This window comes from Bos javanicus, chromosome 19 (assembly GCF_032452875.1).
Source record: "Bos javanicus breed banteng chromosome 19, ARS-OSU_banteng_1.0, whole genome shotgun sequence".
Classification (NCBI taxonomy): domain Eukaryota; kingdom Metazoa; phylum Chordata; class Mammalia; order Artiodactyla; family Bovidae; genus Bos; species Bos javanicus.
The window spans coordinates 48,934,018-48,957,573 of record NC_083886.1 but is presented as its reverse complement, the minus strand read 5'-3'; the positions used below and the strand labels follow the sequence as shown (position 1 = coordinate 48,957,573).

The 23,556-nt window shown below is 40.2% G+C and overlaps 1 protein-coding gene across 6 annotated transcripts in view; it reads right to left on the bottom strand.

Annotated features, from left to right (window-relative positions):
• The window catches only part of TANC2 (tetratricopeptide repeat, ankyrin repeat and coiled-coil containing 2), a 365,204-nt gene that overhangs the window by 239,104 nt on the left and 102,544 nt on the right, over window positions 1–23,556 (bottom strand). For all 6 annotated transcript variants that reach the window (XM_061392283.1, XM_061392284.1, XM_061392285.1 and 3 more), the window contains exon 3: window positions 23,409–23,480. In XM_061392283.1, the coding sequence (XP_061248267.1) occupies window positions 23,409–23,480 (72 nt within the window). The remainder of the gene's footprint in view (window positions 1–23,408; window positions 23,481–23,556) is intronic.

Genomic DNA, 23,556 nt, shown 5'->3' with positions numbered 1-23,556 from the left:
ATTCTTAGATAAACATGTTTAGGTTATACATCACTTTAATGTGCATTTCTTGCTTTATTATTATTATTTTTTTGCTAATGACTGATTACTTGCTGTTTATATTTATTTTAGACTATAGAAATTATGTTAGTATAGAGGATTTTTAGGGAAGTCTTCCTATATGATACTGTAATAGTGGATATATATCATTATATATTTGTCAAACTCCATAGAATGTACAGTATCAAGAGTGAACCATAATGTAAACTATGAACTTTGGGTGATAATGATGTGCCAATGCAGGTTCACCTATTGTAACAAATGTACCACTCTGGTAGGGGAGGCTATGGGTGTGTGGGTGCAAGAGGCAAACAGAAACTCTGTATTTTCCACTCAATTCTGCTGTGAAAGTGAAACTACTCTAAAATATAAAACTAGTAAAAATAAATACACAAACAAAAACCAAACAAAAAGAATACATCAAGTGAAAGTCACTCAGTCATGGCCGACTCTGTGACCCCATGCACTATACAGTCCGTGGAATTCTCCAGGCCAGAATACTGGAGTGGGTAGCCTTTCCCTTCTCCAGGGGGTCTTCCCAACCTAGGATCGAACTCAGGTCTCCCGCATTGCAGGCGGATTCTTTACCAGCTGAGTGACCAGGGAAGCCCAAGAATACAGGAGTGGGTAGCCTATCCCTTCTCCAAGGGATCTTCCCCACCAAGGAATTAAACCAGGGTCTCCTGCATTGCAGGCAGATTCTTTACCAACTGAGCTATCAGGGAAGCTATCTGAAGGCTATGAAAATAAACAGTTGCAGGTAGATTCAGAAAGGAGCACAGAATATGAAGTCCCACTGAAGTTGTGTGAGTTTACCATGTTTTTTCTCAGGAATTGCCTGGCCTGGACTCAAAGATAGCCCCAAATTCAGAAGTGTTCATGAGATTAAGGAAAGACTCTAAGAAAATCCCTCCCTTTCTCATGAGGAAAATGAAAGGGGGCAACATGTTGGTGTGAGAGACTGGGGGAAATCCCTCTTTCCTCCCTTTTCTTCTCTTCTGGTACCCAAACAATTCTACAGCAGTAGCAGCAAAGAGATGTTCATGGTGACTGGGCAAGTACCTAGACCTCTGGGAGAACTGAGCTCTTTTTCATGACCCCAAGAATTATAATCCCAAGAATGTGAGGCAAATTCTCATTGTTTTTTGAATCTCTCTGCTTATCACTTGACCTGGATACAGATACAGTCTCAGGAACTGAACAATGGAATGGAATTAGCCAGAGGGCTAAAGGAGAGTCTGAGGACTGGAAAATGTTGGTAACACTGGGGTATGGAGGCATAACAAGCAAACAATCCCATCAAGTTGTATATGAACTTCTGGGCTCACTTCTGAGTTCCGTGTGCATGGTGTGACTCTAAACAGCCTTACCACAGGCTTTGAGAACAGAACAATAAGATGTACTTACTACCACTCTGGTCCCAGAATGGACATTGAATCACATGAAATACTCAGAAAACTGAACAGACATTGGAACCACAGGCCCAGAATGCAGGTAGGAATGTGTGCCTGAATATAATCCGGTCAACTAGCCACTGACATACACACACACACACACACACACACACACACACACACACAGGCAAAACATTCTCCTTAGAACTTAAATAAAACCTAAGGTCACATATCATAATACTCAAAACATCCAGGATATAATCTAAAATCATATGGCATACAAAGAAACACAAACGTCTCAACATGAGAAAGAAAAGTCAATAGACAGATGTTATTCCCAAGATTACACATACTCGAATTAAATACCAAAGACCTTAAAGCAACTATTACAACAATGCTTCAAAATGTAAAGGCAAACATTCTTGAATGAACAGAAAGACAGAAAGTCTCAAAATCTGATGTGTATTTCATGCATACAACACATCTCCTTTTAGACCAGACACATTTCAAATATTCAACAGCTATATGTGGCCAATGACTACTGTACTGAAGTTCAGTTAGTTTCCAGAATATAACATAAAAAGTATGATCCAATCACTAAACACTGGAAGGAGCAAAGCATGATGACTTTTATTACATCCCCATTCAACTCATCCACATGGCCTGTGCAGAAGATAGACACATCTTGGAGAATGACAGTGAATTTTTGTAACTTATTCAGGTCGTGAATACCACTGCTGCTGCTGCTTTAGGTATGATTTTATTCCTAAAGAAAGTCAACATACTCCTGGCACAAGGTTTGCAGTTATAGACCTGAGAATGAGATCATCATAAACAGTAAGCATTCAGCTATAAGGCCAGCTATACATTTTCACTGTGCTTACCTACTAATTCTCCTGCTCTTAGTAATAATCTAATCCACAGGGACCTTAACTGCCTTTCTATTCTATAAGGGTACCATGCTGGTCTACTACTTTGATAATTTCATGCTGATAAGACTTGGTGAACAAGAGGCAGCAACTGATCTAAACACTGTGATAAAACACATGCGTGCACGCCAGAGGGCGGGAAATAAACTCCACAGAAATGCACAGGTCTTCCACACTGGTAAACTTTCCGTGAGCCCTACGGTTTTGGGCAATTCAAGACATCCCTTCCAAGGTGAAGAAGGTGCTGCACCTACTCTGTTTTAATACTGAGAAAGAGGTACAATGCCCAAGAAACCTCTTTGGAATTTTGAAGCAATCTGTACCTCCTTTGGGTAGGCAACTATGAACCATTTACCAAGATTGTTTGATGTGAGGAGGCTCACAACAGTTGAGGGCTCTGCAACACTTATGGGCTGCTGTAACAGCTGCTTTGCCACTTGGGTTATATAACCCAAGTGCCTGATGTATCAGTGCTAGTTAGGGATTCTTCAAGGTTACTGCACAACTTTAGGTGAACTCTGGGCAGATCTCTAGAATTTTATGAAAAAGCTACGCCATCCTGTGCAAATAACTATTACCGTTTTGTGAAAAACAGCTTTTGGCTTACCACAGGGCCATAGAATAAATGCTTGCTCAGAAGTGAGAAATACATTTAAGGGACTAGATTTGATATACAAAGTACCTGATGAACTATGGACGGAGGTTTGTGACATTGTACAGGAGGCAGGGATCAAGACCATCCCCAAGAAAAAGAAATGCAAAAAGGCAAAATGCCTGTCTGAGGAGGCCTTACAAATAGCTGTGAAAAGAAGAGAAGCGAAAAGCAAAGGAGAAAAGAAAAGATATACCCATTTGAATGCAGAGTTCCAAAGAATAGCAAGCAGAGATAAAAAAGCTTTCTTCAGTGATCAGTGCAAAGAAATAGAGGAAAACAATAGAATGGGAAGGACTAGAGATCTCCAAGAAAATCAGAGATACCAAGGGAACATTTCATGCAAAGATGGGCTCAATAAATGACACAAATGGTACAGACCTAACAGAAGCAGAAGATATTAAGAAGAGGTGGCAAGAATACACAGAACTGTACAAAAAAGATCTTCATGACCCAGATAATCACAATGGTGTGATCACTCATCTAGAGCCAGACATCCTGGAATGTGAAGTCAAGTGGGCCCTAGGAAGCATCACTATGAACAAAGCTAGTAGAGGTGATGGAATTCTAGTTGACCTATTTCAAATCCTAAAAGATGATGCTGTGAAAGTGCTGTACTCAATATGTCAGCAAATTTGGAAAACTCAGCAGTGGCCACAGGACTGCAAAAGATCAGCTTTCATTCCAATCCCAAGGAAAGGCAATGCCAAAGAATGCTCAAACTACCACACAACTGCAGTCACCTCACACACTAGTATGGAGAAGGCAATGGCAACCCATTCCAGTACTGTTGCCTGGAAAATTCCATGGACGGAGAAGCCTGGTAGGCTGCAGTCCATGGGGTCGTGAAGAGTCAGACACAACTGAGTGATTTCACTTTCACTTTTCACTTTCATGCATTGAAGGAAATGGCAACCCACTCCAGTGTTCTTGCCTGGAGAATCCCAGGGACAGCTGAGCCTAGTAGGCTGTCATCTATGGAGTCGTACAGAGTCGGACATGACTGAAGTGACTTAGCAGCAGCAGCAGCACATGCTAGTAAAGTAATGCTCAAAATTCTCCAAGCCAGGCTTCAGCAATATTTGAACCGTGAACTTCCAGATGTTCAAGCTGGATTTAGAAAAGGCAGAGGAACCAGAGATCAAATTGCCAACATCTGTTGGATCATCAGAAAGGCAAGAGATTTCCAGAAAAACATCTATTACTGCTTAATTGACTATGTCAAAGCCTTTGACTGTGTGGATCACAATTAACTGTGGAAAATTCTGAAAGAGATGGGAATACCAGACCACCTGACCTGCCTCTTGAGAAACCTGTATGCAGGTCAGGAAGCAACAGTTAGAACTTGACATGGAACAACAGACTGGTTCCAAATACGAAAAGGAGTATGTCAAGGCTGTATATTGTCACCCTGCTTATTTAACTTATATACAGAGTACATCATGAGAAACACTGGGCTGGAGGAAGCACAAGCTGGAATCAAGATTGTCAGGAAAAATGTTAATAACTTCAGATACGCAAATGACACCACCCTTATGGCAGAAAGTGAAGAACTAAAGAGCCTCTTGATGAAAGTGAAAGAGGAGAGTGAAAAAGTTGGCTTAAAGCTCTACATTCAGGAAACTAAGATCATGGCATCTGGTCCCATCACTTCATGAGAAATAGATGGGGAAACAGTGGCTGACTATTTTTCTGGGCTCCAAAATCAGTGCAGGTGGTGACTGCAGCCATGAAATTAAAAGACGCTTACTCCTTGGAAAGAAAATTATGACCAACTTAGACAGCATATTAAAAAGCAGAGACATTACTTTACCAACAAAAGTCCATCTCGTCAAGGCTATGGTTTTTCCAGTAGTCATGTAAGGAGTTGGACTATAAAGAAAGCTAAGCACCAAAGAATTGATGCTTTTGAACTGTGGTTTTGGAGAAGACTGTTGAGAGTTCCTTGGACTGCAAGGAGATCCAACCAGTCCATCCTAAAGGAGATCAGTCCTGAGTGTTCATTGGAAGGACTGATGTTGAAGCTGAAACTCCAATACTTTGGCCACCTTATGCAAAGAACTGACTCATTTGAGAAGACCCTTTTGCTGGGAAAGATTGAAGGCAGGAGGAGAAGGGGATGACAGAGGATGAGATGGTTGGATGGCATCACTGACTCCACAGAGATGAGTTCAGGTAGATTCCGGGAGTTGGTGATGGACAGGGAGGCCTGGTGTGCTGCAGTCCATGGGGTCGCAAAGATTCAGACATGACTGAGCGACTGAACTGACTGACTGACTGACATGGGCCACCATGTTACCATGTGACCTGGACAGCCCATCATGAACTAAGCTCTGTTGGATCAACAAAGCACTATGGTTGGGTGTGTACTGAAGTGAAGTGAAAGGCACTCAGTCACGTCCAACTCTTTGTGACCCTATGGACTATACAGTCCATGGAATTCTCCAGGCCAGAATACTGGAGTAGGTAGCCATTCCCTTCTCCAGGGGATCTTCCCAACCCGGGGATCGAATTCAGGTCTCCCACATTGCAGGTGGATTCTTTACCAGCTGAGCCACAAGGGAAGCCATGAGTGTATACTGAAGTACTTCATTATCAAAAGGAAGAGTTGTACAGGAGACTGCGCTTGAGCAAATTCTGAACGCATAAATAATTTGCATAAGCAAGTGGCCCAGAAGCCCAAGGTTCCTAATTCCTGCTATAGTGCCTATTTTCTCTCCACTTGGACGCGTTAATATTTTATCTCACGGAGAATTCTCTACAACAAACCTAAGGAAAAAAAAAAAAGTAAGCTGGTTGACTCATAGCTCTGCATGATAACATGCAGATAACAATACTACTACTGCACGATTCTGGGGTAGTCCTGAAGGACAGTGGTGAAGGGAACACCTTCCGGGGCAGAAGTTTGAACAGGGTATCTAGTCGTTCATTTTGCCTGGAAGGAGAGGTGACAGAGATACTGTTCTATACCAACTCCTGGATGGTGTTTAATGGTATGACTGGATATCCAGAGATTCAGAAGGAATAATTAGAGAACTGGTGACAAGGAATTCTGGAGATAAGGTATATGGACAGACCTCTTTGAAAGGGCACAGAGTATGAAAAAATTTATGTTCCCTGGGAATGCTTACCAAAGAGCAAACTCTACAGAGAAGGTGCTTAATAACCCTGGAAATAAGATGACCAGTTTGGAGGACTTGGCTAGTCTCTTTACCCAGCCATTCTATCTTTGTCCAATGGGCTTGTTAACAAAGAGGCCATGATAGCAGGAATGCAATTTATACATGGGTTCTGCAATATGGACTTCTGCTTACCAAGGCCAACCTGACTATAGCCACAGCTGAGTGTCCAACCCACCAAAAGTTCACACATGTACTGGGGAAGAGGCAGGTGGATGCCTCCAATATGGTACCCTTCTCAGGATGGTCAGTCAGTTGTCTCGCTACTCATTTCTAGTCTCTAGAGACTTCCTCTTCCTTCATAGTAAATATATTATGAATTTAAAATAAATATTGTTTATAGTGTCAAGGTTTTCAGATTGTCTTAGCCTGCCCCCTTGTGGGAACCAACGCTTGAATTTTTCAGTAAAAATAAAACATTAAATCCAGCCTAGTCCTCAAACAAAACAAAGCACAAAGTGTATTTACTAGATAATAATTTTACCCTAGGCTTCACTAGTAGGTTCCTTCCTCATCCTTTGTTACTCAACTCTTCATGACTCTTCATTAAAATTCATGAAGTTTTTCAAAGAGGTTTTGTCATTTTTATCTCTTACCAGAAAAATTCAGATAAATTTTTAAATGAAAATATTTCTAAATGTCCAACATACCTTTTTCAACCTTTTTAGCCACTCTACTTTTATTCCTTTTCATCCATAAATATGTATAAGCAAGGAGTGACGTCTATAAGCCTTCTAGTGTTCACTAGGCCAATTACCATAATATTAAGTAGGATCCTTAGTATGTTCTGACACAAAATGTGCTTAGGGTTGCATATTCCAAGTGTGTAAGATATTGCTAAATAAATTATCATGAACCACTCTGAAAATCTGAACACTCATAGATGAGGAAATGGTGGAATAAATTATGAATTATTTAGTTAAAAAGGATTATACAGATTTTAAGAAATTAGAATTTAAGTATGTTCCTGGAGGGATGGCCATGCTATACTGTTAACTGAGGGAGAAGAAAACTAAAATTGCATTTTATATGTTTAAATATTCCAACTAACACAAATACACACACATCCATGCCTGTGCCAGTATGAATTTAGGGGAAAACATGGAAGGATGCAGACTGAATATAGTTAATACTAGTTACTTCCAGGGAGCCGAAGAGGAAGAAGCCCTAACATATCCTTTTTGTACGTCTACATTGTTTGGTAAAAATAATTTTTTTACTTAATATGATTACTATAACTCACATTAAAAATATGGTGTGATTGATATATATAAACACATTCTGACACATCCCGAGCACACTAAGATAATAAGAAACTGGTAAGAGAATAAGAAACTGGTGACTAGAGGGCCAATTTCAAGGTTAATATTTTTGGAAGAAAGTGTTACAGAAGGAATATCAATAAGAAGTTAAATCTCAGAAGACACATACGACTAGAAACAGAGACACTTCGGCAGGCTTCCCTGGTGGCTCAGTGGTAATCTGCCCACGAGGCAGGAGACGCAGGTTCAGTCCCTGGGTTGGGAAGATCCCAGGAGGAGGGCACGGCAACCCACTCCAGTGTTCTTGCCTGGAGAATCCCATGGACAGAGGAGCCTGGTGGGCTACAAGCCACAGGGTTGCAAAGAGTCAGTCACAACTGAAGCAACTTAGCACACATGGAGAGGTTTATCATTTAAGGTCGGATCTTTTCAAGTCTGTTGATCCAACCACCAACAAACAAATTTGTGTTTTAAATATCAGAATGAAAAGATTCTAAACACATGCTACCAATAAGGCTGATTTGAAACTTTCTATGTAGATTAGTGTAAAGTCTGAAATACTTTTCTACTGAAAATAATACACACTTCACAGCATTATTCTGAGAATCAAATGAGGATTAAATTAAATTAGAGAATTAAATGAGGATTCTGTGAAGACACCTAGTTCAGAGCTCGGCACATATGTGTTGTTAATTTTTTTCTTTATTCCTAAAGCAATCTATGTTGAAAGCAAAATAATTTTTATCAGAATGAGAAAGTACTAAAATAACAAAACAATCCTGTACATGAGTAATGCCACTATGCCAGTTACACTATTACACTGAGATGAAGAAATGATATACTGAATATTGAAATCATTTTCCTTACCATTCTATATAATACTATTGGTTTACTAAAGAAATCATTGTCACCAGACTAAAGAATAATTTGTATATGTTTCAAGTGCATGAGCATTTCACTTTAAAAAATTTTATATTTACAAGGAAAGACAAAGAACCAGGAGACAGCCTATTTGAAAATGTAGTATTATTATTACTATAGATACACCAATGTGTAATAATCAAATGAAACTGGCTACAAATAATGGGAATTACACAAACTCAAACACTGTACAATCTCCCAGTCTTCCAGCATGAGTGATCTTAGGCATTATTATACTAATATACATCTTGCATACCAGAGTCTAATGCCTGCGTGATGCTATCTTTGCAGAAGTAAATCAAAACTGGGTTTCAACCATATCACAATGGCTCATATATCTATTCAGTATTTAGAACCAGTAAGTTCCGCTTATGTATAGATAATCTCTAATGAAAAATCATTTGATTCAGAAAATGGAGCTACTACAAAAACAAAAAAACAATTTTGATGAAGTAACCCATGATTCCTAAAATACAGAAACAGAATTCCTAGAACTGATAAGCTTCCTCCATCAATTCGATGGCCTAAATGTGGACACTGGCACTGTGCTAGACGCTAAGATCTTACCATTAATGAACTTCTAGACTGCTAAGAAAAATAGAGCTCCAACAGACAAATAAGACCAAATATAGTAAATAACATAACCCAATAATATACAAAATGCTACAATGGAAAGCAGAAAATAACCACCCAATCTTAGAAGATTATACTAGGGTCAAACTGTCACAATCCGTTTTACAGTCTTATTTTAAAAAGAGCCTCATTTCACAAATCAACAGACAGTTGACAGTCTGACAAACTACACACATCCAACAAATTTCTCACACTGCTGCTTTACTTCCTCAGCTACGTAAGTAACAGGTGAATATTGGATTCACATGTGTCCTGGGTACATCCACATACTTTCCCATGCACGCTGACTGCTAGATACTCGTGCGTTCCTTCATTCGACAAATACTGAAAAAACTTTATGTGCACGTGTTCTACGGCTAGAGTGGGGGATTAGACAAAGTCTCTGCTCAGATGAAACTAATTTTCCAGCTGCTCAGACAACAACGAACAAGTAAATAAACACGAGTTAGTGGCAATTATTACGAAGATTAGAGCTGAGTGTTCAGGAGGTCAAAGAGAAGGCCACTCATTCCCAAGCAGAAACCCATAGTTCTTCAGTCAAGAAGGCACAAACCTACAGACCCTGAAAACACTCTTAACATGTTTAAGCAAAAAGGCCAACAGAGATGAAACAAAGTGGATAATGAAGGGAGTGGGAGGTTGTAAAGTACTAGGGAAAGGTCAGCTCAGGTCAGGTTACACAAGGAATGATAAAGGCTTTACACTTTATTCTGAATGTGACAGGAAGACACTAGAGAATTTCTTTTCAAATGTGGGGAAATAATGACTTGATTTGTTTTAACAAAAGCAGTAAAAGCTATCAAATGGACAACAGATTATATGTTGGCAAGAATAGAAATAAAAAGTTAGGACACTCTAACAGCAGTAAAGTAAAGAAATGATGGTAGTTCCGATGAAAACGGCAACAACACAGGTGGTGTGGAAATGACAGAAGATGGATCTTAAAAAAGAATAAACTCTTAAAGCATTATAAAACAAAACAGAAAATCAATAATGGAGGAGAAATGTTCAGAAATCCATGGGAGACAGAAACTAGATGCAACTGGAGTGGGCAAATTATAGCCCAGAGTATGTGTAGGAGGATAACTGTGAAAGATGAGAGTGTTTCCAGGTCTGTTTGAACCACAAAAGCAAGAGATGCAAGGAGCAGGAGGTGCCCACGGGCAGCAATCTTAAGGAGTGGGGTGGAATCTGATTTAGGCAGGCCATCTCCCATCTCCTACACTTGAGAGCAGATGACATCAGAGGTCTCTGCCCCCTAAACTAGGACAGTGAGTGTGGGTACATTTGAGTCAGAATCCACTGTGTCTGAGAGACAGAACAAAGGCCAAGCTAGTTAGTTAACACACAGGAGAGAGCCTTCATGTCCAAAGGATAAGACACCTCACCAGGCACCTTATCTTACATGTTTGCCATTATAACTATAGAAAGAAAGTGAAATGGCTCAGTCGTGTCTGACTCTTTGTGACCCCATGGACTGTAGTAGATCAGGTTCCTCCATCCATGGGGTTTTCCAGGCAAGAAAACTGGAGTGGGTTGCCATTTCCTTCTCCAGGGGATCTTGCCAACCCAGGAACTGAACCCAGGTCTCCTGCATTGTAGGCAGACGCTTTACCGTCTGAGCCACCAGGGAAGCCACCAGAAGAGACATTAAATAGCAACTGTATCTGCAATCAGGTAGGGCAGGTTATCATGCATTTTGGCCCTCTACAGGCGTAACAGATGTTTAAAGACAATGTTTGTTGCTTCCGTGAGGGTTCAGTGATAAAGAATCTACTTGCAAATGCAGGAGATGCAGGTTCGATCCCTGGGTTGGGAAGACTCTCTAGAGGAGGAAATGGCTACCTATTCCAGTATTCCTGCCTGGGAAATCCATGGACAGAGAAGTCTGGCGGGCTACAGTCTATGGGGTCACAGAAGAGTTGGACATGACTTAGCGACTAAACAATGTTTGTTTTGAACAGACTGGCATCTGTTGTGGTTGGTTGGTATTTATGGCATACTAATTATTAAATATTTTGAATATTACCTTCTAGACAGGCAAACACAAAATATAATAAAATGGAAGGGCTCTGGTTCTAGGTGAAAATGAAGTAAGCATGTGCTAAGTTGCTTCAGTCATGTCCGACTCTTTGTGATCCTATGGACTGTAGCCCCTCAGGCTCCTCTGTCCATGGGATTTTCCAGGCAAGAATACTGCAGTGGGTTGCCATTTCCTTCTCCAGGGGGATCTTCCTCACCCAGGGATCAAACCCACATCTCCTGTGTGTCTTGTAATGCAGGTCAATTCTTTACCACTGAGCCATCAGAGAAGCCAATGGCAGCTGTAGGGAATATTTAAATCCTTTCTGACCAAAGGATCAGTGGTATGAGGAATGTAACACAACTGCAAGGGGAAATACATAAATCCACACTTATGGTCTGAGATTTCAATATTCCTCTCCTAGTAATTGACAGAATGAGCAGATAGAAAGTCAGCAAAGATGCAGAAAACTTGAACAATATCATCAATTAACTTGACCAGACTGACATTTGCAGCACCTTCTACCTCCCCTCCAAAGAGCATAATACACATTTTTAAAAAATTTATTTTAATTAGAGGCTAATTACTTTACAATTTGGTTTTCACCTTACATTGACATAAGTCAGCCACAGGAATACAGGTGTCCCCCGCCCTGTCCCAAACCCCCCTCCCATCCCCTCCCCATCCCATCCCACTGGGTTGTCCCAGTGCACTGGCTTTGAGTGCCCTGTTTCATGCATCCAACTTAGACGGGTCATCTATTTCACATATGGTAATATACATGTTTCAATGCTATTCTCTCAAATCATCCCACCCTCACCTTCTCCCACAGAGTCCAAAAGTCTGTTCTTTACATCTGGGTCTCTTTTGCTGTCTTGCATGTAGGATCATTTTCACCATCTTTCTAAATTCCATATATATGTGTTAATATACTGTATTGGTGTTTTTCTTTCTGCCTTACTTCAATCTGTATAATAGGCTCCAGTTTCATTCACCTCATTAGAAGTGACTCAAATGCATTCTTTTTTATAGCTGAGTAATATTCCATTGTGTACCACAACTTTCTTATCCATTCGTCTGCTGATGGATGCAACATCTAGGTTGCTTCCATGTCTTAGCTACTGTGAACAGTACTGCAACGAACACTGGGGTACGCATGTCTCTTTCAATTCTAGTTTTCTCAGTGTGTATACCCAGCAGTGGGATTGCTGGGTCATATGGCAATTCTGTTTCCAGTTTTTTAAGGAATCTCCACACTGTTCTCCATAGTGGTTGTACTAGTTTGCATTCCCACCAACAGTGTTAAGAGGGTTCCCTTTTCTCCACACCCTCTCCAGCATTTATTGTTTGTAGACTTTTTGATGGCAGCCATTCTGACTGGTATGAGATACTACCTCATTGAAGTTTTGATTTGCATTTCTCTAATAATGAGTGATGCTGAACATCTTTTCATGTGTTTGTTAGCCAACTGTATGTCTTCTTTGGAGAAATGTCTGTTAGTTCTTTTGCTCATTTTTTAATTGGGTCATTTATTTTTCTGGTACTGAGCTGCATGAGCTACTTGTATATTTTGGAGATTAATTATATGTTAGTTGTTTCATTTGCTATTATTTGCTCCCATTCTGAAGGCTGCCTTTTCACCTTGCTTATATGTTTTCTTCACTGTGCAAAAGTTTTAAGTTTAATTAGTACACAAAGAACATTTAAGATAGATAATTTCCTGGGCCATAAAACAAGTCTCAATAAAATGTGACTTAACTCATAGGATGGGTATTCCTTGACTATAGCAAAATTAAACTAGAAATTAATATGAAGAAAATATGTAGAAAATTCTCAAATGTTTGAAAACTTTATAAACACACTTCTAAATAACACACATGTTAAAGAAGAAACCAAAAGGGGAATTGGAAGTACTTTGAAATAAAAGAAAAGCATTATTCATGAAAGTCTGTGAAATGCAGCTAAATCAATACACAGAGGGAAATTCATAGCACTAAATTTTCTGTATTAGAAAATAAAGCTCCAGTATCAGCAATCTTAGTTTCTACCTTAAGAAACTAGAAAAAGAAAAGAAAATTAAACCCAAAGCAGGAAGAAGAAAGGAAACAATAAAGAGCAAAGCACAAACCTTTCCAAATTTTGAACCAGTCAATTGTTTCATGTCTGGTTCTGTTACTTCTTGAGCTGCATACAGGTTTCTCAGGAGATAGCTAAGACGGTCTGGTATTCCCATCTTAAGAATTTTCGACAGTTTATCATGATCCACACAAAGGCTTTAGCATAGTCAATAAAGCAAAACTAGATGTTTTTCTGGAATTCCCAACTTCTATGATCCAACAAATGTTGGCAATTTGATCTCTGGTCCCTCTGCCTTTTCTAAACCCAGCTGGTACATTTAGAAGTTCTCAGTTCACATACTGCTGAAGCCTAGTTTGAAGGATTTTGAGCATAACCTTACTAGCATGTGAAATGAGTGCAACTCATTTTGTATGGTCATTTGAACATTCTTTGGAACAACAGACTGTTTTAAAATTGGGAAAGGAGTACGACAAGGCTGCATTTATTGTCACCTTGCTTGTTTAACTTATATGCAGAGTACATTCATGCAAAATGCCAGGCTGGATGAATCACAAGCTGGAATCAAGATTGCTGGGAGAAATCAACAATAACTTCAGATATGCAGATGATATCACTCTAACAGCAGAAAGTGAAGGAACTATAGAGCTTCTTGATGAGGGTAAAAGAGGAGAGTGAAAAAGTTGGCTTAAAACTCAACATAAAAAAAAAAAAGATCATGGCATCTGGTTACATCACTTCATGGCAAATAGAAGTGGAAAAAGTGGAAACAGTGACAGACTTTATTTTCTTGGGCTCCAAAATTACTGTGGATGGTGACTGCAGCCATGAAATTACACGACACTGCTACTTGGAAGAAAAGCTATGACAAATCTAGACAGTGTATTAAAAAGCAGAGACATTACTCTGCCGACAAAGGTGAGTATAGTCAAAGCTATGGCGGTCTTTCCAGCATCATGTACAGATGTGAGTTGGACCATAAAGAAGGCTAAGTGCCGAAAACTTGATGCTTTTTGAACTGTGGTGCTGGAGAAGACTCTTGAGAGTCCGTTGGACTACAAGGAAATCAAACCAGTCAATCCTAAAGGAAATCAACCCCAAATATTCACTGGAAGGACTGATGCTAAAGTTGAAGCTCTAATACTTTGGGCACCTGATGTGAAGAGGTGACTCAATGGAAAAGACCCTGATGCTGGAACGGTTGAAGGCACTAGAAAATGGGAGCAACAGAGGATGAGATGGTTAGATAGCACCTCTGCCTCAATGGATGTGAATTTGAGCAAACTCCAGGAGATACTGAAGGAAAGGGGAGCCAGGTGTGCTGCAGTCAATAGGGTCTCAGAGTCAGACACAGCTTAGTGACTCGACAACAACAACAACAACAAAGCAGAACCCAATAAAAAAGAAAACAGGAAAACAACACAGAAAATGAAGAAAAACTGAAACTGATCCTTTAAGATCAACAGAATTGACATAGCTCCATCTAGAATGACCAGGACAAAGAGAAAGAATACTCAAATCATCCATATCAGGAATGAGAGAGGTGGCACCACTACAGATGCCACAGCTTTTAAAAGGACAGTCAAGAAAAAATAGATAATTTGAATAGTCCTATATTTATTAAAGAAACTTAATTTATATCTTAAAACTTTCCCACAAAGAAAATTCTAGGCCCAGACGGTTTCCCTGGAAAATTCTATCAAACATTTATGGATGAAGTAATATCAATTCTATAAAATATACTCCAGGAAATTAAAGAAGAATTATCTTTCAACTTTCAACTTACTCTATGAAACCAGGAGTACCCTGATACAAAAATCAGACAAAGACATCCTAAGACAGGAAAATTAAAGGCCAATATCCCACATGAACACAGATATAAAAATAATTAAAACTGGCTTAGCAAATTAAACCTGCCAACTGTACAAATACAGGCAACAAAGGCCAGATTTGCTCACCCTGCTTTAAAGCACTACTTCCCAACCATAATTTGCTAAGTGTTAATCATTCAGTCGTGTTCAACTCTTTTCGACCCCATGGATTGTAGCCCACCAGGCTCCTCTGTCCATGGAATTCTCTAGGCAAGAATGCTAGAATGGATTGCCATTTCATACTCCAGGGGATCTTCCTGACCCAGGGATCAAACCTGGGTCTCCTGCACTGCAGGCAGATTCTTCACTATCTGAGCCACCAGTGAAGCCCTCGACCATAATGGTCCAAATCAAATAAAAATGTCTGTATCACACTGGGGTAAACTGATAAGGTTTACCACTGGCAAGTGACTGACATGAACATCAGCTACTCTAGACACTACCCTAAGGACTAAGAAATTATTCTAACATCTCCTTTCCTATACATTATTTATTTTTTTACTTGTGTTTAGAATTTTTTTCACTTACAATTTTATGTATTTATCACAAATTCAACCCTGAGTCTTTCATCAATTACTTACAACTTTCCTAAAGATAATTAAAGGCATCAGATTTCTAACAACCTCATTCCTGAGAATGGATCTTCTGAAAGCTTCTAACCTACTCCAATCTGGTCTGTTTGCCCTTCAACCCTGTCCTGTCATTGTATGTGGAAGATTTCTCTACCTTTCTCTTTTGTTAAATTTCCTATTTCCTGCCACCTTTCTCTTTTTTTATCTGTCTGACTTTATCATTTTGATGGATCACACCCTCCAACAGATTTCTAAGAAAGGTACAAGGTAGGCAAACAAACCAAAAAACCAAAAAACATTACATGTCTTAAAACATCGTAATTTCACTCAATAGTTTCAATGCACATGAAATAAAATGAGGTTGAAATTACTTTCCTTCAGAATTTTGAAGGTGATGTGCCATTGCCTGTTTATTTCTAAAGTTACCACAAAGAAGTCCAGAGCCAGTTGATTCCTGTTACTTTAGGTAACAAATCTTTCTCCTCTCTGGAAGCATGGAAAGAGCTGTTTGGCCCAGGGATTTGAAATTTCACCCTGATGTGTCTTGCTGCTGCTGCTAAGTCGCTTCAGTCATGTCCAACTCTATGCAACCCCATAGACGGCAGCCCACCAGGCTCCCCCGTCCCTGGGATTCTCCAGGCAAGAACACTGGAGTGGGGTGCCACTGCCTTCTCCAATGCATGGAAGTGAAAAGTGAAAGTGAAGTCGCTCAGTCCTGTCCGACTCTTAGCGACCCCATGGACTGCAGCCCACCAGGCTCCTCCATCCATGGGATTTTCCAGGCAGGAGTACTGGAGGGGGTGCCATCGCCTTCTCCATGATGTGTCTTAGTTTGTGTTTATATACATCCATTGTGCTGAGTACTCAATAAGCCTTTCAACCTCATGTTCTTTAGCTCAAGAAAATGTTTTTTTAATCATCCTGATGATTTCTTCCTCATTTCCTCTGTTTCTTCTGGAAACTACTATTATTTGAATATTGAAATTCCTGGACAGCTCCTGTAAATTTCTTCGTATTCCTCACTTCTGTTCTATAACCTCTGTCCTTCTGCTCAACTTTTTACCAGATTTCTTCATTATTAATTTTCTAAGTACTTCTACAAAGCCTTTTTAATCTCTGAAATCAAAATTTTAATGCCTGAGAGCCTCTTTTAAAAATCAGAGTACTACTCTTTTATAGTTAACTCCTTATTTCATGGCTGTATTGTTTTCTCTTATTTCCCTGAGGATGTTAATAATGGTTCTAATATTTTCCTCTGCAAAAGATTTGTCTTCTCCAAGCTGCTCTACCTTACTTATTTTAATCTCTATTTTTCATACACTACAGGGCTTCCTCAAATATCTATTAATCCTTGATTAGCTCTCATAATTAAGAGAAGAGGACTAAAAGGGTGATCTTCAGTCTGGGGTTCTTGCCTTCCACTACGCTGATGTCTTCTGTCCTAGAGCCTCTACTTTTGCCCTCTCCAAAGAGTAAGTTTCTGGACTTTGCCAAGGTTAGGGGAGAAGACCTGGGCACTTGTCCAGCTGACTGGCTAGCTTATTTTGAGGAAGACATCCCAGGGTCCAAAGGCTTCTTCAACTTTCAACCAATCCTCCTTTCACTTCTACATGCTGCCATTCTTGAACTTTCTGTCTTTTGGAGGACAAGCTGGATTATTTTCTTGATTTTCTCTGCTACTGAGCTTAACGTTTAGTCTTCAATCATTCATATACTCTCTAGTTTCTAAAATTGTGTTGATGCTGTCTCCTCTCTAATTCCCCTTTACTGATCTTTTAATGGGTTTCTGCAAGGAGCAAAAGTAGAAGTATGTATCCATCCTATCTCTTTACTACTGGTAATATGGATTCTTATTCATCCCAAGTCATTATAAATGGCTTTGTACTTCTATTTCTGTCATTTGAAAAAAGTGAGATCAGGCAGCTGTGCTAAGATCATGAAAATCACTGATTTTTTGTTATTTAGTTCAACTTTTGTTACTAAAATTCAATTAACACTCATTGATTTGAAAACTATTTCAACTGACATAATTCAGAGGGTATAAGATAAATTAATAGTCTCCCAAATTTACATCTGACATTTAATAACATTAATAAGTATTAGTATCATCTTTTTCTATTAATTTGTACTAATTTTATTTTTAGGGTTATATGGTGAGGCCACCCAAGATGGCTGTTCTCTTGCTCTGTGTACATCCCCTGCTTAACCAGTCACTGCTTCACCCATATCCTACTCATATGACTGACTTTCCCTCTTAATCACAGAGCCTAATCAGTAAATGCCTGGTGTAACCTTTAGATCAGAACATCTTCACCACTTTGATAACTTATCAAAGGAGCAGGGAGGGGAGCCTTTGCGGTTTCCCTGGTAACCAATGAGCCAACCTAAAGTCAATTCTTTACTGTGTGAGCCACCAGGGAAGCAGAGGTCAGGGGTGGCAGCCGAGAGGAGCTACCCCACGTCTGAGGTCAGGGGCTGCAGCAGAGAGGAGCAACCCCATGTCCAAGGAACGGCGGCTGCACGGGCACAGAAGGGCCAAGAGGAGCTACTCCACATTCAAGGTCAGGAGGGGCGACCTCGTCCAAGGTAAGGAGCAGAGGCTGTGCTTTGCGGGAGCAGCCGTGAAGAGATACTCCACATCCAAGAAGAGAAACCCAAGTAAGACGGTAGGTGTTGCGAGAGGGCATCAGAGGGCAGACACACTGAAACCATACTCACAGAAAACAAGCCAATCTGATTACATGGACCACAGCCTTGTCTAACTCAATGAAACGAAGCCATGCCGTGTGGGGCCACCCAAGACGGACAGGTCATGGTGGAGAGGTCTGACAGAATGTGGTCCACTGGAGAAAGGAATGGCAAACCACTTCAGTATTCCTGCCTTGAGAACCCCATGAACAGTATGAAAAGGCAAAATGATAGGATACTGAAAGAGGAACTCCCCAGATGGGTAGGTGCCCAATATGCTACAGTAAACTCCAGAAAGAGTGAAGGGATGGAGGCAAAGCAAAAACAATATCCAGTTCTGGATGTGACTGGTGATAGAAGCAAGGTCCGATGCTGTAAAGAGCAATATTGCATAGGAACCTGGAATGTCAGGTCCATGAATCAAGACAAATTGGAAGTGGTCAAACAGGACATGGCAAGAGTGAATGTTGACATTCTAGGAATCAGCGAACTCAAATGGACTGGAATGGGTGAATTTAACTCAGATGACCTTTATATCTACTCTGTGGGCAGGAATCCCTCAGAAGAAATGGAGTAGCCATTATGGTCAACAAGAGTCCGAAATGCAGTACTTGGATGCAATCTCAAAAACGACAGAATGATCTCTGTTCATTTCCAAGGCAAACCATTCAATATCATGGTGATCCAATCCTATGCCCCAACCAGTAACGCTGAAGAAGCTGAACGATTCTATGAAGACCTACAAGAACTTTTAGAACTAACATCCAAAAAAGATGTCCTTTTCATTACAGGGGACTGGAATGCAAAAGTAGGAAGTCAAGAAACACCTGGAGTAACAGGCAAATTTGGCCTTGGAATACGCAATGAAGCAGGGCAAAGACTAATAGAGTTTTGCCAAGAAAATGCACTGGTCATAACAAACACCCTCTTCCAACAATACAAGAGAAGACTCTATACATGGACATCACCAGATGGTCAACACCGAAATCAGATTGATTATATTCTTTGTAGCCAAAGATGGAGAAGCTCTATACAGTCAGCAAAAACAAGACCAGGAGCTGACTGTGGCTCAGACCATGAACTCCTTATTGCCAAATTCAGACTTAAATTGAAGAAAGTAGGGAAAACCACTAGACCATTCAGGTATGACCTAAATCAAATCCCTTATGACTATACAGTGGAAGTGAGAAATAGATTTAAGGGACTAGATCTGATAGACAGAGTGCCTGATGAACTATGGATGGAGGTTCATGACATTGTACAGGAGACAGGGATCAAGACCATCCCCATGGAAAAGAAATGCACAAAAGCAAAATGGCTATATGAGGAGGCCTTACAAATAGCTGTGAAAAGAAGGGAAGCAAAAAGCAAAGGAGAAAAGGGAAGATATAAGCATCTGAATGCAGAGTTCCAAAGAATAGCAAGAAGAGATAAGAAAGCCTTCCTCAGCAATCAATGCAAAGAAACAGAGGAAAACAACAGAATGGGAAACACTAGAGATCTCCTCAAGAAAATTAGAGATACCAAGGGAACATTTCATGCAAAGATGGGCTCGATAAAGGACAGAAATGGTATGGACCTAACAGAAGCAGAAAATATTAAGAGATGGCAAGAATACACAGAACTGTACAAAAAAGACCTTCACGACCCAGATAATCATGATGGTGTGATTACTTACCTAGAGCCAGACATCCTGGAATGTGAAGTCAAGTGGGCCTTAAAAATATCACTATGAACAAAGCTAATGGAGATGATGGAATTCCAGTTGAGCTATTTCAAATCCTGAAAGATGATGCTCTGAAAGTGCTGCACTCAATATGCCAGCAAATTTGGAAAACTCAGCAGTGGCCACAGGACTGGAAAAGGTCAGTTTTCATTCCAATCCCAAAGAAAGGCAATGCCAAAGAATGCTCAAACTACTACACAATTGTACTCATCTCACACGCTAGTAAAGTAATGCTCAAAATTCTCCAAGCCAGGCTTCAGCAATACGTGAACCATGAACTTCCGGATGTTCAAGCTGGTTTTAGAAAAGGCAAAGGAACTAGAGATCAAATTGCCAACATCCGATGGATCATGGAAAAAGCAAGAGAGTTCCAGAAAAACATCTATTCTTGCTTTATTGACTATGCCAAAGCCTTTGACTGTGTGGATCACAATAAACTGTGGAAAATTCTGAAAAAGATGGGAATACCAGACCACCTGACCTGCCTCTTGAGAAACCTATATGCAGGTCAGGAAGCAACAGTTAGAACTGGACATGGAACAACAGACTGGTTCCAAATAGGAAAGGAGTACGTCAAGGCTGTATATTGTCACCCTGCTTATTTAACTTATATGCAGAGTACATCATGAGAAACACTGGACTGGAGGAAGCACAAGCTGGAATCAAGATTGCCGGGAGAAATACCAATAACCTCAGATATGCAGATGACACCATCCTTATGGCAGAAAGTGAAGAGGAACTAAAAAGTCTCTTGATTAAAGTGAAAGAGAAGAGTGAAAAAGTTGGCTTAAAGCTCAACATTCAGAAAACAAAGATCATGTCATCTGGTCCCATCACTTCATGGGAAACAGATGGGGAAACAGTGGAAACAGTGTCTGACTTTATTCTTTTGGGCTCCAAAATCACTGCAGATGGTAGCCGCAGCCATGAAATTAAAAGACGCTTACTCCTTGGAAGGAAAGTTATGACCAACCCAGACAGCATATTCAAAAGCAGAGACATTATTTGCCAACAAAGGTTCGTCTAGTCAAGGCTATGGTTTTTCCTGTGGTCATGTATGGATGTGAGAGTTGGACCGTGAAGAAAGCTGAGCGCTGAAGAATTGATGCTTTTAAACTGTGGTGCTGGAGAAGACTTTTGCAAGTCCCTTGGACTGCAAGGAGATCCAACCGTCCATCCTAAAGGAGACCAGTCTTGGGTGTTCATTGGAAGGACTGATGCTGAGGCTGAAACTCCAATACTTTGGCCACCTCATGCGAAGAGTTGGTTCACTGGAAAAGACCCTGCTGGGATGGATTGGGGGCAGGAGGAGAAGGGGATGACAGAGGACAAAATGGCTGGATGGCATCACCGACTTGATGCACATGAGTTTGGGTGAACTTCAGGAGTTGGTGATGGACAGGGAGGCCTGGCGTGAGATTCATGGGGTCACAAAGAGCCGGACACGACTGAGCAACTGAACTGAACTCAAAGTCAATTCCCCCTATACGTGGTAAACACTTCCACCCACTCCGTCCTCTCCCAGCAGTAAAGAGTGCTGCAATGTCCTGCCTGCTGTGCCACACACAGGACCATGCTTCAGATGTGTAAGAGTCTCCTATCCATTAAATCACCAATGCCTCTGTTTCCGAGTCTGGGCTCTTTCTTCTGTCTTGAGGCTGGGCAAGTACAGGCATGCAGGCCTGCGGGGTGCAGCCCAACAAGGATTTTATATACACACGCTCATTTTATTTCTCACTGCCCCGACTAAGGTTTACTGAGATATCACTGACATAAAGCATTAAGTTTAACGTGTATAATGTGTTTGATTTTCTTTTATATTACAATTCATCTTTTTCTCTTAATTTCTTTTTTTGTATCAAAATACTTATAATAAGGGAAAAAAGTGAAAATGGGATAAGTTTCTAATGTATTTATAATACATGCATATTAAGAATGACTAAGTACTGCTGCTGCTGCTGCTGCTAAGTCACTTCAGTCCTGTCCGACTCTGTGCAACCCCACAGACAGCAGTCCACCAGGCTCCCCAGTCCCTAGGATTCTCCAGGCAAGAACACTGGAGTTTGTTGCCATTTCTTTCTCCAATGAATGAAAGTGAAAAATGAAAGTGAAGTTGCTTAGTCGTGTCCGACCCTTAGCGACCCCATGGACTGCAGCCTTCCAGACTCCTCTGTCCATGGGATTTTCCAGGCAAGAGTACTGGAGTGGGGTGCCATTGCCTTCTCTGATTAAGTACTAGTGTAGGTTAAAAATTCCAAATCAATCTGCATATATTATTCCTCTTTTTATTCTGCAGCAAACAGTTTTAGTAAAAATAGTACTTTCTAAAACTTGGGAAGAGCAAAGTTGGAGAAAAAGAGAAGGATTATAGAATAAATGAACCAGAGTTTTTACAGGATTAAAACACCTCACATTTGTATATCTAAGGCTTTATTTTGTTTGTAAATAAAGACTCTCTAAAAACTAAACTCAGTAATTATTGCCTGAAATTTTATAATATATTCATCTGGCTTGGGTTCCAACTCTCATTCTCTTGGAAATAACTTCACTCACCCAACACTATTTATTTAGTACCTACTATCTACCAGGCACTTAATCTTGGCACGGGAAATACAACAGTGAATAAAGAACACCAAAAATCTCTGAAATCATGGAACGTTCATTCTAGTTTTACTTGGAGAAAATAAAGGTGATAAGTACTACAAAGAAAAAGGAATGTGGAGGTGCTAGTCCTGCAAAATTTAAATGTTAGTTAGGGACGGCCTATCTGAAAATCCACTGATAGAGTATTTCAACCTAGTTTTGAGGTTGTCACTTAAAAAAACTATTCAAAAGCCTACAGTAATAAATTTTAAATAGAAAAGGAAAATAAGTAAAATGACCCTAACCTTTGAGAGCAATTACAAACAAAACCTATTTCTTCTGAGAGAGTTAAGACAATACTTTTAAAGGCCAGGATAATAATACTTGCAACAAATGCTACCTCTAAAAATTTACTTTTGGCTATATTCCAAAAGTGATACCCAGACATATACCACAGTGCTCCAAATTACTTAAAACTTTAATATCGTTTAAAAAAAGAGACCATGCTGGGAGGGATTGGGGGCAGAAGGGGACGACAGAGGATGAGATGGCTGGATGGCATCACTGACTTGATGGATGTGAGTCTGGGTGAACTCAGGGAGTTGGTGATGGACAGGGAGGCCTGGCGTTCTGCGATTCATGGGTCGCAAACAGTCGGACACGACTGAGCGACTGAACTGAACTGAACTGAAACGATTATCACCTAGAACCAATTAGATTATAACATTTAAACTCCTAAATGAGAAATGAGAATATCTAAATTAGACCCAGTGAAAACCTCAGTCCTCAGATTAAGTACTGGAAAGGAAGAGCTGATATCTTCCCTTTTTAATTTATTAATAAATTTAATGAAAACTTACCTTGCCCAGAGCGGCTTTGGCGAGAGTCTACACTTGACTGTCTTCGATCCGGTGGTTCCTCGCTTCCTCCATCTGAATAAAAAGAGAAAGACCATAAGCAAATAGATAATGAAACTGATGTAATACCAGCCCTGATGACATCTTTATC